This window comes from Anastrepha obliqua, chromosome 1 (genome assembly GCF_027943255.1).
Source record: "Anastrepha obliqua isolate idAnaObli1 chromosome 1, idAnaObli1_1.0, whole genome shotgun sequence".
In the NCBI taxonomy this organism is placed as follows: domain Eukaryota; kingdom Metazoa; phylum Arthropoda; class Insecta; order Diptera; family Tephritidae; genus Anastrepha; species Anastrepha obliqua.
Genome location: NC_072892.1, coordinates 138,941,614 through 138,955,737, shown reverse-complemented (window position 1 = coordinate 138,955,737; position 14,124 = coordinate 138,941,614). Strand labels below are relative to the sequence as shown.

General features: G+C 35.4%; 1 protein-coding gene across 2 annotated transcripts; it reads left to right on the top strand.

Moving 5' to 3' along the window:
- Positions 1-8,266: 8,266 nt before the first annotated feature.
- LOC129236310 (DNA-binding protein Ets97D) lies at positions 8,267-11,325 on the top strand. Of its 2 annotated transcripts, none has more exons than XM_054870622.1 (7): positions 8,267-8,461; positions 8,528-8,660; positions 8,754-8,823; positions 8,889-9,021; positions 9,085-9,281; positions 10,234-10,522; positions 10,589-11,325. In XM_054870622.1, exons 1-7 carry the CDS (start codon positions 8,401-8,403, stop codon positions 11,083-11,085), a joined length of 1,380 nt encoding a protein of 459 aa, XP_054726597.1. In that variant the 5' UTR covers positions 8,267-8,400; the 3' UTR covers positions 11,086-11,325. The 2 variants fall into 2 exon arrangements, with proteins under 2 accessions (XP_054726597.1, XP_054726596.1); XM_054870621.1 differs by having other exon boundaries at positions 10,234-10,531.
- Positions 11,326-14,124: the final 2,799 nt, after the last annotated feature.

Here is a 14,124-nt window from a genome sequence, read left to right as displayed (position 1 = left end):
TATGGAAACGCGGTAAAAATTTGCCCACTATGCAACTCAAACGAAGAACCTTCCTATCACTTCTTAGGAAGGTGCCCTATACTGAAGGAAATCAGACAAAGATAAATGCAGAGAAGCTAAACGACGCTGAAATAAAGTATGTATACTAAATCGCCAAAATTGGAGAATAGTAACTGGTTTCACATACTCAGCCTGGCACCATAGAGATTTCATTTCATTTCATTTATTGCCCAAAATCATTTTAACATAGGAGTTTACAAAGTTATGATAAAATTAGATTATTTAGCATTATCCTACCATACATTTGTATTTATCTAGGAGTTTAAAACTTATTTTTCTTTTGATTATACAATAGGTTATCATTATTATTTGGAATGTCTTTGGCATAATTTTAAAACTTATTTATATTCTCCCAAAAAGGGCTTAAAAATAGAAATTTTCTTATAGCAGAGCTCAAGTATTAATTAATTTAAAGGCTGTGACAGACAACATCGTTATTTTTATTTATTTCTTTATTTACTTTAATATTTAAAATCAATTAATGTATGAATCAAATCAATTGTTAACCATAATTTTTATAAGTTAAATAAAGAATTCCTACTACTACTACTACATGTTTCATTCCCTTCTTGTTTTGTTCAAATTAAAATTGTAAACGTCCCACCCTTTATTGGTGACTCTCATTCAACCCCAATCGATTTCTAAAATTCTTCATAATGCTAATTTTATTTGCATCCGTCAGACACCGCCACATTCGATCGCATCACTACCCTCAAGCGTTTTCTGTATTAATATTTATTTTATTATCTATTATTGTTTCTATTAATGTTTCGAACCCACCCACTAACTAGACTGGCGGCATACGCCATTTCGCATGCAAAGTGAGTCAGCTGGGTTGTCACATTTATAAGGCGAGTGCCCCAAACTGGCAGTGTCACTTATAATACAAATGAAGTGATTTCAACGCTTGCCATATAGCATTAATTGTCTCTCTTTTTCACACATATACATACATACTTATGTATACATGTATATGTGTATAAATTTATTGATTTTGGGTTTGTTGCTTTAAAATCTTTTAAATTATTTCAGACGTGTCCTACAGCAATATATTAAAAATAATTGATCACCAAATGCTTTATAGTTTCTAAGAAAACTATGTAAATTTGACGTTAGAACTGCTTTGGATTCATTTCGTTTGAAGTTTTTAACAGTAAATTGGATATGCGAGTTGATGGTTCAGAATTTTTCCTATGAAAATATTTATATACAATACATACTTACAATTTGAAAGCTGGTGTTATGCCTTTTATATTATAAAGATTAGTGAATAAAGACGACGGGGCTAAAAACAGTGGGCCATGCGCTATGAAGCCGCGCCTTGTAGCAGCCATGTCATCACACTATGCCCAGACATTTATGTGATGTGACTGCGGTGTCTTGTCGAAAAGTTGGTTTCATATTAAGAATACAGTCACGCATAACCTGCAAGACACTTGTTACGCCCATAAAAGGGAAGTGCGAAAAATTCACTAAGAACTGAGTATAAGTTTTGAATTGTAAGCAAGTAAAATCTAATTTTACTTAAGGTCAAGAATACTCACAGTTTGGCATCATAGGGTTTCCCAATAGCAGGTGCTTTTGGATTGCGCTATCGAGAGATGATTAACGACTTTTTTTGGCCGGAATTGGATGGTATTGATTTGGACTACGTTTATTTTCAACAAGACGGCGCTACGTGCCACACAAGCAACGAAACCATTGATCTTTTATGCAAAAATTTTCCGGACCGAGTTATCTCTCGAAGAGGTGATCACAATTGGTCACCGACGTCTTGTGATTTAACACCTTGTGACTTTTTGCTTTGGCGCCACGTGAAAGAGAAGGTCTACGCCAACAGCCCAGGATCGATTCAAAACCTCAATTGGAATTCAAGACCTCGTCGAAATCGAGGACATGGGGCAGCCACTTTGCAATTCGGTTACGTAAAATTTCATGAAAAGGATATTGTCCTGTAAGCGTGGTCGTGGGTCGCGGTGATCATTTGCCTGATGTTGTTTTCCACTATTAACGGGATACCTTCCTCTTTATAATGAAATAAATATCCGAAAAGAGCTTTTCTCTTTGTATATCAAAATAAGAGCTCTGTTTGGAAAACCCTATACATACATACATACGCTGTAATAATAGTTTTGAATTTATTTAGTAAACAGACCAATTCCACATTCCCTTGGATTCAACATCGATTGATTTGAAAGGGTATTTTTTTAATTTTTAACATTTTTTTTAATTTCGTTTTACGCTTCTGTGCCTCAAGACAACCAATTCATAAGGTGATGTTACTAGAGGTGCTAATTTATTTTTCTTTTCCCTTTCGTTTTTGTGGCTTGAATGTCAAAGTGCCTGTTTTGTTTACATTCTGATAAAAATTCGTGGAATCGTGGAAAGTAATCAGTTGATTTTGACATTTAACTACCGAATTGCAAAAACAAAAAACAAATATTTTATGCTGTTACATATAACCGTTATACAAATTCTAGAGCGCGTTTAATGGGGTACATAAATTTATAATGTTTTTTTTTTTTTTGTATCGTGTTGTTCCAGTAACATAGCATCGATTGTCGTGGAATTGCAAATGGACTAATTCGCTGACACTCTTCTTCACATTTATGAAATTTTTACACAAAAATAAACATCAAAATAATGATAGGCAAAAGCAAAAAATATAAAAACAATTCACCTTTCCAAGAAAATGGAATCATGAGCCTGTTTCTATTCCCCGAGAACCATCTAAATAGTGATGCGAATTTATTCCCATCAAATATTATATTACCATATGAACTATTCTTATACTCGCGCTCTAACTCTTATATCAGGTGTTGAGAACTATTGATTTCGATAACTATGGTTTGACAGCTGAGAATGGCACACTGTATTGACATTTCTGTTCAGTAAACTTTTGCAAATCATCATGACTGTTGGTTCGCAATTTCAAAATGGGGAGAAATAGCTATTTCCATTTCTTGCACATGCCAAATCGTTGTATTTTAATGCTCGAAGACAATAACGGGAGAGTAAAGTTTGGCTCATTTTCGGTGCCAATTTCGAACAAAACGAATGTATAAAAATATTCTCGAGAAGTCTGTTCACATAACAATGTCAGGCAAATGAGTAGTACAGTCCTCTCTCGACGAACAAAACTAACACTCTACAAGGCTCTCATCATACCCGTCCTAACATATGGCGCGACGCTTGGAGTGTTTGAGAGAAAGATTCTGCCTAAGATTTTTGGACCTTTGGACATTGGCAACGGCGAATATCGCAGGCGATGGAACGATGAGCTGTATGAGCTTTACGAAGACATAGCGCAGCGAATAAAGATCCAGCGGCTACGTTGGCTGGGTCATGTCGTCCGAATGGGGACAAGCGCTCCGGCTTTGAAAGTATTCGATGCGGTACCAACTGGTGGTAGTTGAGGAAGAGGAAGGTCCCCTCTTTGTTGGAAATATCAGGTGGAGAAGGACTTGGCTTCACTTGGTGTGTCCAATTGGCGCCGGTTAGCACGAGAATGAAACGACTGGCGCGCTTTGTTAAGCTCGGCCAAAATTGCGTAAGCGGTTATCGCGCCAATTAAGAAGAAGAAGAATAAATTTCGGTACTAATTTCAGAATTATTTTATAGTTTAAAAAATATTAAGTTTTTTGTCGAGATTTCAAGACTTCACTGCATAATTCCTTATTACTACATATTTTCAAAATTGGTAATTATCTAGTTTGCAGCCCTCAAACCAAATAGTCCACGTTTAGTCTCAGCATTATTTTTCCAAAATATCAAATGTTTAAGTTGTATAATAGGATAATTTGGTGCGTTACTGAATGAGTAGTTAATGAAACAAAATACCGTTTTTACGGATTAGTTTTTTAATAACTTCAAAATTAAAAAAAAAATAATAATTTTAGAATATAAATATTGGGATCGATGATATCAGTGGAGCACATGATGGAAAGAATAATGAGATGGCGCCTATCGTGGTACCGTTACTTTGCTCTCAGCAAATTTGACACCGAGTGACGACGTATTAGCACCAGTATGGCCAGATTACCATTTTCGTAATTTAATTTATTTTTTTTTTTTTTGTTATTTAGTCTCGGAGTTTTAGTTTTTTCTTCATGACATTTTAGCCTGTTCTAACTAAAATGTAATGGTACTAATTTTGTAAAATATACATTTTTTTAAATTAGTTCAATAATTCAATCAGTTTTATTAAGCTTTACTTTTTTTACTTTGGATATAAAAACGCAGTAAAATGTCCGTTTAAGGGGGAAATTTGAAAAAATCGATTTTTTTTGCATGTTTTCAAAGTTTAGACCTTCGAAAATATGCCCTTCAACGGAATTCGAATTATTTTCGGAGATACAGCGGATTTTGTGACGTGGCGTCAAAGCCGGCCGAGTGAAGCGAATCGCACAATGAATGGCAGATGTTACCGGACGACTTGAGGACTCGTTCTTTCGGGAAAATCTTTTGTGTGGGATACACAACCTTTATTTATTCTATACATATTCTTTACTTTATACTTCTACATATAATATATACCTGGAAATATATCGCCGATTAATCCAGAGTGAGGAGTAAATATTACGATCTAAGTTTTTCTATTGGAATTGTTGCTAAAACTTCAAACGCGATTTTCTCAAAACTACTTTTTTTGAGATGGTCTTTATGATATTTGAAATTCTACTTGACCGATCGCTTTGAAGATTGATAAGAATTTTTCATTGTACATCTGTCTATCGCGCCTGCCTCGGATTTTGAAAAATTTAAGTTTGAAGTATTTTTAAAAAATTTGAAAAGGTATAAAAAAGAGGGCAAAAATAGAGGTTGTCTGTAAAGTCGGTTTACTGACGATAGTTTAACGTGACAACGTCATAAGAAAATACTGATGGAATGGTTGCAATTTTCAAAAGAAAATTTTATTTTCTTTGTTTGATAGATATTTTATATGGATATAGAGGAAGAGTGAAAGGAGTCGCAATGGAATAGGTCAAGGTACATTTACACAAACGTGAAAAATGACGAAACATTTATCAAATTCATGAAAGATATCTTCAATTTCGATTGTGCATCAGACGTTAATAGGTCAACAACACTAAGAGGCACCATCACCGATTTGCCTTTTTCAAGACACTTTACACTCGAAACACTCCCTTTCATTTCCTACTTTTTCTATCATCGTCCTATTCTCAACAGAGAAATGGTTCATTAGCATGCACACAGGAAGAAGGCATATGCAAATACAAGTATGTGAATTTATATACAAATGCGCATATATATACATATACATACATATATAAGCTCACTCAACTAGGACAGAGCCAGATGTCGAACGTTGCCGAACGCGTGGGCCGATTGTGCTCTTTGTCGTTCGTTCCGCGCTCTCGCTTGCAGTTCAAGCACATTAGCTTACATTTGCTTGCGTACAGAATAGATTCGTACATTTGATATGTCCATATGATTTGTATGCATCTTTACATATAGATTTGTTCTTTTTGAAAATTGCGCGAAATTGTATATGTATAGGCATATTTATTTACATATATTAATATACAACATATCTTATAAGGTATGTGGTAAATATTACCATACATTTTTTCCTTCATATATAATAAAAAAATTAATAATAATGAAATCAAAACAACAGGTATTATTAACAACTAGTCGTCACTAATTATAAATTCGGTAACGATGATGATGATATACTTGGTTGTATTTTAATTCTTCAAGTAAATCAAATTAATAATAATCAATAAGAAGGCATATGCAAATACAAATATGTGAATTTATATATGTACATATGCCATATACTTATATATATATGTTCACCGAATGCGGGGGCCGATTGTGCTCTTGGTCGTTCGTTCCGCGCTTTCGCTTGCAGTTCATGCAAGGTAACGACACATTTTTTCGTGCGTGCAGCCGCCTAAATCGAATTATAAGACGTTATCACGTCAAAATATTGCACATTTGCAAACATATTATAATTCCAAAGATGGCCTCTGCATTAGAACCTCTTTCTTATTTAAGATGTCTGGCAACACCAACTTTTCGCTAAATTTCACAACTTTAACAATAAATTACTTAGAAACTATAAGCTTCCGGATGATGCGATTTTCAGTTTTAAGATGGGGATATACACCTTTACAACCTTGTTTCTAAATTTAAAACTTGCCCGTTGTGATACCATTCGAGGGGAGGGGGAGGGAAAAGGAGATGGAAGGACCCAGACAGGTGGAAGAAAAAGGAAGAAGGGGCTTGACCAGAGGATGACGTTTCCACAACTGTCGGTTCTGCGTTACCGAAACGACTCGAATTTATATCCGACCAAGGACTGTCACTCCAGCAGCATTCCCCGTACGTAAGAATGGGGAATGTTTATGCTGCTACAACAACAACAACAACCAGAGGATGACGACCAATTGTGGCGATTTACGTTCGTATTAACCGCTTCAAGCGGACAGATGTACAATATTTCCCCGAAGAGCAGTAACAAAATACATTGCTTTTATTGTTTTGACGTGATAACGTCTTATAATTCGATTTAACAGGCTGCACGCACGAAAAAATGTGTCGTTACCTTGCTCATTAGTGTTACCTTGCTCATTGCCGTTACCTTGCTCATTAGTGTTACCTTTCTCATTGCCGTTACCTTGCTCATGTGTCGTTACCTTGCTCATTGCCGTTACCTTGAATGAACGGAACGAGCGACAAAGCAAACAAAGCAAACGAACGACAACGTTCGACATCTTGCTCTCTCCTACTTAAGTGAGCGTATATGTGTATGTATATGCGCATATGTACATATATAAATTCGCGTATTTGTATTTGCATATGCCTTCTTATTGATTATTATTAATTTGATTTGCTTGAAGAATTTAAAATAAAACCAAGTTTGTTAATAATACCTGTTGTTTTAATGTTATTATTATTTTTTGACGTGATAACGTCTTATAATTCTATGTAGCCGGCTGCACGCACCAAAAAATGCGTCGTTATCTTGCTCATGCGTCGTTACCTTGCTTGAACAGCATGTTATGTTATGTTATGTTATGATATGTTATGATATGTTATGTTATGTTATGTTATGTTATGTTATGTTATGTTATGTTATGTTATGTTATGTTATGTTATGTTATGTTATGTTATGTTATGTTATGTTATGTTATGTTATGTTATGTTATGTTATGTTATGTTATGTTATGTTATGTTATGTTATGTTATGTTATGTTATGTTATGTTATGTTATGTTATGTTATGTTATGTTATGTTATGTTATGTTATGTTATGTTATGTTATGTTATGTTATGTTATGTTATGTTATGTTATGTTATGTTATGTTATGTTATGTTATGTTATGTTATGTTATGTTATGTTATGTTATGTTATGTTATGTTATGTTATGTTATGTTATGTTATGTTATGTTATGTTATGTTATGTTATGTTATGTTATGTTATGTTATGTTATGTTATGTTATGTTATGTTATGTTATGTTATGTTATGTTATGTTATGTTATGTTATGTTATGTTATGTTATGTTATGTTATGTTATGTTATGTTATGTTATGTTATGTTATGTTATGTTATGTTATGTTATGTTATGTTATGTTATCTTAAGGTACAATATATTATGTTATGTTAATGTTAACTCATTCTCTAATTCCATATAAAATATCTATCAAACAAATAAAATTAAAATTTTCCTTTGAAAAATGCAAAAATTCAATCAGTATTTTCTTATGACGTTATCACGTTAGACTATCGTCAGTAAACCGACTTTACAGACATCCTCTTTTTCTTTTGGTCTACTACTCGCTTTTCAACGTGTCTTGATGTACACGAATTTACAGTACAAAAATGAATAATGTTTAAATAAACCGGTATTCCCAATGTTACACCACCCTAGTTTGCATTACATTACAAACAATTTCGAACGCTCTGCTTGCGCTGCCACTAAAAGTGCTTGACAAACGCAGCCATTAACCATTTCAAATAATCGTTTGCCATTCAACTCAGAGCAAATTTTTCAGTATTTTAGATAATTTCCAAATCGCTTTAAAATACTTACTTAAGTGTTAATAAACTTAATTAATGTTAAACTTAGTAAGTAAAATAGTACTTAAATGACTTTACACCCACCAACGGCAACCCTTGCTAAAGTGATAAGCGGACATGGGCGAGTTTGACATTTAGATTGTTTTGACATTTCACCTCCATTGGAAGGAGAACCATTTGTTGTTATTTGTGCGGTCATTTGTAGAAGACAATGAAAATAAATAAATAAACTGAAGATTTCTAAGTTTAAACGAGCGTGGAGTGTATAGCAGCATTTGGGGGGAGTAGAATGGAAACAAATGATTTGACGCATTTAAATGAAGACTATAGGTTGGACAGCACTGACTTTGGTAAGTGAGAGCAACGGGACAAGAATTGCAAGTTTCCAAACAATAAACAAATGCAACAATTTGCAGAAAACATAATGGCCAATGAAATTTTTCAACAACACAATTTGTATTTGGACCAAGACCAGGAGATGGATGAAAATGAGCCCGACGATGTTATCATTTTGCACATGGATATCCGTGAGCCGCTGCGTACGTTGCAGTGAGTATGCGCCGCCAGTGCAGTCTTGCTTGATTTTACACAGATTTTACACGGTTTTCAATTTCATTAAATAATATTTCTTAACGTTTGTAGGAAACTGGCTGAGAAAAAAATTGGCATGAGTCTAAAGGATTACAAATTCTTCTTGCAAGACACACAGGAGGTTTGAAAATCGTACTTAGTTTTTGCTAAATATTGAAATTGAAACATTTCTGCCTTGTATTGCAGTTGGAGCCGCATAAAAATCTGGTAGACCAATGTGTTAAAGGTGAGGGACTTGTACAGATAAACGTACAGATACAAACAGCTGAGCAGCACATAAATATTGTTGACGTACTGAAACCAACCGAGGCGGCTTTGGGTAAGTGATCTAATACAGATGCCATAAACATTTGTCACTTACCTTTATATAAATTAATTTCAGCTGCTTTGGCTGCTGAAGAATCCAGCAAAAATGCCGAAACCGGTGAAGAATCCGAGGAGAAACCTTGTCTCAACTGGGTGCTGGACAATAAATTTAAAAAAGAACAAATGCGTCTTAAAATACCAGAAGATCCTAACGAGTGGACAATTGCACAAGTGAAACATTGGTTTCAATGGGCTGTAAGGCAATTCGAATTGGTGAGTTTATGAAGTGCTTGCGCTCTGGTTTAACAAAATACATCAAATCGTAGCAAATCATAATCAAAATGCCAGTTGTTATTCGTAAATTATTGTTTGCTTGGCTTCAAAACGCCTCTGATGCCGAATAATTATAGGAGTCAACTGCGGCTGGCTAATGTGCCACCATACATATTACCGCCTAAGTTACTCGAGAGATCACAATTTATATCTGGTCAAAGACCGGCCAATCGCGCAGCATTCCAAAAAATTATGAGGCGTTATTTGCTGCCACGTTGTTTACCTCAACTTGAAAATTTTGTTCTAACGCCTTAAATCGGTGTCGGCACCTGCAGCGGTGTTAACTATCCAAAGTGTATCGACCATGTCTACTACAGACCGCTTGCCGTATGAGGTCCTATTAGCGAAATAGAAGTTGAATTGTAATACAGAGTAATAAGTGATTCAGTTCCAGCAGGTCCCAACCTTCCCTTGGTTCAATCTCTACGCAATTAACATTCAGAGAAAATCTGGCTAAACGCCGTAACGACATTACCGCAACTGTCGAGTCTATATTGCCACTCACTTCATCAGCCATCCCCCCAAGTAAATTATGAAAAATATTTTGTACTCTTACCAACACAATTATATTAACTCCAGAAGTGTCATATTCCCGATGTATGTACGGGGTATGCTGCTGGAGTGGCAGTCCTTGGCCGGATATAAATCTGGGTCGTTCCGGTAACGTACAACCGACTGACGTGGGAACGTCAGCCCCTTGTTGTTCTTGTTGTAGCAGTACCTTTTCCCAATGTCAGCCCCTGTTTTCCAACGGTTTTCTTAGGAAATACTTATGTTGATGCTTGATAACAATGATTTATTCATCAAACTAAAAAACCGTAACATATTTTTCAAGAATCGATTTTATTTTACCTGCACTTATTTTTTTTTTATATTCATTTTCACTTTTCAGAGCGGTGTCAACATGAATGACTGGCATATAACTGGACGGGAACTTTGCTCGTTAACGCATGAAGAATTCCGTCGAAAGCTGCCCAGAGATCCGGGAAATGTCTTTTGGACACATTTGCAATTGCTGAAGGAATGTAAATTCGTCTCAGTTGTACATAAAGTAGTTGAAGATCGTGGATCTTCAGCCACCGGCGCAAAAGCAACATCCAGTACTGGCGTTGGATCGGCGGCGCCGATTAAAGAAATGAAAATAATGCGCAAAACTAGCTTAAGCGCAACAAAAACTTCCTGTAAGAAATGCAAGTAAATCGAATCATAATTAATTGCTTATTAATAACATTAACCACCCACTCTAGCACCGTTACCTGCGGATACCTCACCTACGCACAACACACTCAGTAGCACTACATCGGGCGGAGGTAGCAGTATTGGCAATAATTATAGTGTCGGTTCGGGTAACAATGGTCAAGTGCAACTCTGGCAATTTCTCCTCGAAATACTTACCGATCGTGAACATCGAAACATCATACAATGGGTTGGCGTCGAGGGGGAATTCAAACTCATCGACCCAGAGTGTGTGGCGCGTTTGTGGGGCATCAAGAAGAACAAACCGGCTATGAATTATGAAAAGCTATCGCGTGCCTTGCGTTATTACTACGATGGCGATATGATATCAAAAGTGTCGGGCAAGCGTTTCGCCTATAAGTTCGATTGTGATTTGAAACTGTTAATTGGCTATGATGCAGCAGAGCTAGCGCAATTGGTGAATGAGCAAAGTTTTCTGAATGAGTCGATATTTATGAAACCGGAAACTTTGCAAGATCAACTTAAGCAATTGGCAGAGGATGGGTGACATGAGGGCGCAAGCGCCGAATTTAGAGTGAAAACAGAGCCTGTTTGCACTTTAGAAATCGAGCCTTACCTCGATTATGAGGAGGACGATGACGAGGATAATTAATCAATGAATTGCGTTTTAATTTCTTATTTACGTTTATTTACCGAGACAAAATATTTTATTTACATTATTGGTATTCCATCTATGGCGTTCATAACACACGAAAAATATAATTTCACCACTTTATTTAAATTATAAAAAGAAGCAACTTTTCATTTGGTATTTTTAACAATTTTTTTTTTCATACAAATCGCATAGCCGAGAAGCGTCGATTAATTAAATGATTTATTTAAAAAAAGTTTGTTGTTTAATATTTTTTTTATTAATTATTACTTTTTTTATTATTAAAATTTTTTTTATTTATTATTTAATTTTTTTTACTTGTTATTAATATTTTTTTATTTATTATTTGATTTATTTTTATTTATTGTTTAATTTTTTTATTTATTCTTAAACTTTTTTTTTTTATTTATTATTTAGTTTTTTTTATTTATCATTAAAATTTTTTTTTTATTTATTATTTAATAGCCGAGAAGCGTCGATTAATTAAATGATTTATTTAAAAAAGTTTGTTGTTTAATATTTTTTTTATTAATTATTACTTTTTTTATTATTAAAATTTTTTTATTTATTATTTAATTTTTTTTACTTGTTATTAATATTTTTTTATTTATTATTTGATTTATTTTTATTTATTATTTAATTTTTTTATTTATTCTTAAACTTTTTTTTATTTGTTATTTAATTTTTTTTATTTATCATTAAAAATTTTTTTTTATTTATTATTTAATTTTTTTTATTTATTATTCAATATTTTTTTTATTTATTAATTAATTTCTTTACTTTTCTTCTTATACTTATTAATTAATTTATTTATTTATAGGTGAAAAATTCCTCAAATGCCCAGCCTAATGAAAATATTCTTCACCTATGTAGCAAAATACTTTCTGTCTGGCACAATGAGGTTGCACGTACGGTCTGACATTATTTAATGCAAATATTAGTTTAGAGAAACCATAATTTGGGAATAGCCTGTGGATTAATGTAGTAGGAAGAATCGGCTGCCAGGGAAATGACATCATAAAGAGAGTTTACAGGCAGACATGAAACGGCATTCATCGGAAGTCTCTTGCCACCTTCCTAACCTCCCGCCCCTCGAATGCCGTCATCGAAATCCAACCACCACCCATCGCAGACGAACAGCCTCAGCTGCTTTATGAGATCCGCGTAAATTTGGCGCAATTACATTCTGGATATTGTAGCAGGTTAAACTCATACCTATCCAGAATCAAAACCGACATACTCAATATATACCTGGAACCCCCTGCGATATTAACAATCAGTTCACATGGTCTCTTAAACCCACTCACCTAACATCCCATCCCCTTTGGACGAACCCGCCGAAACAGCTTTTTTTCTGGGCCTATTGTTAGATGAGATAGACGTTGACGATCGATGACTACTGGCAGGGTTCGATGAACTGCTATAACAACAACAACCCATGTGAGAGCTGTGATTAGTTTAAGGCCAAGAATTTTAACAACTTTCTCATATTTTTATTATTATTGATTGGCTGTTTGTGCACTGCGACCTGAAGAGAGCTATTGTGCAGCCATGTGGCTATTAATAAATCCTAAAACTGCTGTAGGCTTAATTTATACCAGGAGGTTCGGATCTATCGTCCCATTTCCCAGGTAATTTAGTCTGCGCCGTGTCGCAGCTGGGCAGTCGCATAAAACGTGTTCTGCTGTTTCTTGAGTCTCTTTGCAGAGTCTACAGGAATCGTTTTCTATCGCACCTATCTTTTTTATATCCTTTCTGCTTAGGTTAAGGATTGCTACTGCCTTTATCCGTTCTGGATCTATGAGTCTTCTTGATGCTAGGGTGTTGAGGCTTTTAAAACATTCCCAGACCAACTTTGATTGGAATGAGAAGCTATCCAGCGGTTTGAGAGCTACTTGACTGTCAGAGAGAATGTTGATATTGGACCCGTGCGTGCCTCTCCGTAGACATTCTCTGGCACACAACTCTAAGGCGTGGACCTCCGCCTGGAAAATGGAAGTGGTTTTTCCGACTGCAATTGCTTTTTTGAAGTGTGGTTCGACAATTTCATCCTCCGCACAACCGTTTTCCATTTTGTACCCATCAGTAAACCACACCTGGCGCCCTGTTTTAAGATTATTTCATTGTTTCTCCACGCTGAGCGGTCACTAATGACCACTTTGAATTTCTTGGAGAATTCTAGTTTCCTTTCCATCTTGACGTGAACTGTCAGGCACGGAGAGTTCAGGATTGAACCCAGAATCTTTACATGTCCTGTAAGATTGCTTTCTTTGAGATGGAACAGATTAGGAAGCCTTAGAGCTGCACGGATTGCCATCCCTTTGGCTACAAAATATAGTGGAATGAGTCCAGTGACCATTCCTAAAGCCGCTGTGGGGCATGTTCGCATTGCTTCCGTAACGCTCAGACAGGCTATTCCCATACCTTGTTAAGTGTTATCTAAGTCTTAGTTTGGTCTACTTTTGGCCACCATACCAGAGAGGCTTGGGTGATCATTGGCACTATTATTGTCTTATAAGACCATGTCACCATCTTTGGCCACATACCCCATGTTTTACCGTGAAGCATTTGGCATACGTATATTACTCTAAAGGCTTTGTTTGTGATGTACGATAGGTGACTTTTCCAGGTCAACATTTTATCAAGGATTACTCCCAAATATTTCATGTCGCCAGATAGAGTTAAGTCGGCGTCTCCTAGTTTAAGGGTCTCTTGACTCAATTTCCTTCTTCGGGTGAAGGGTACCACACAAGTTTTGTTCGCATTTAACGAAAGTCCTTTCTCCCGACACCAGTTTTGCGTAATATCGAGAGCTAGTTGCATGCGATCAGTTATAGTAGAGTCAAATTTGCCTTTAACCATGATGACTAGATCGTCAGCAAAGCCCTGAACTTCGTATCCGAGATCATCGAGAGTCTGTAGGAGCTCGTCTGT

Excerpts from the sequence above, each read along its gene's own strand:
- LOC129236310 (XM_054870621.1), top strand. The coding sequence starts at position 8,401 with ATGGAAACAAATGATTTGACGCATTTAAATGAAGACTATAGGTTGGAC. Across the intron at positions 8,824-8,888 it reads TCTTGCAAGACACACAGGAG|TTGGAGCCGCATAAAAATCT; the intron begins GTTTGAAAATCG and ends CTTGTATTGCAG. Across the intron at positions 9,022-9,084 it reads ACCAACCGAGGCGGCTTTGG|CTGCTTTGGCTGCTGAAGAA; the intron begins GTAAGTGATCTA and ends AATTAATTTCAG.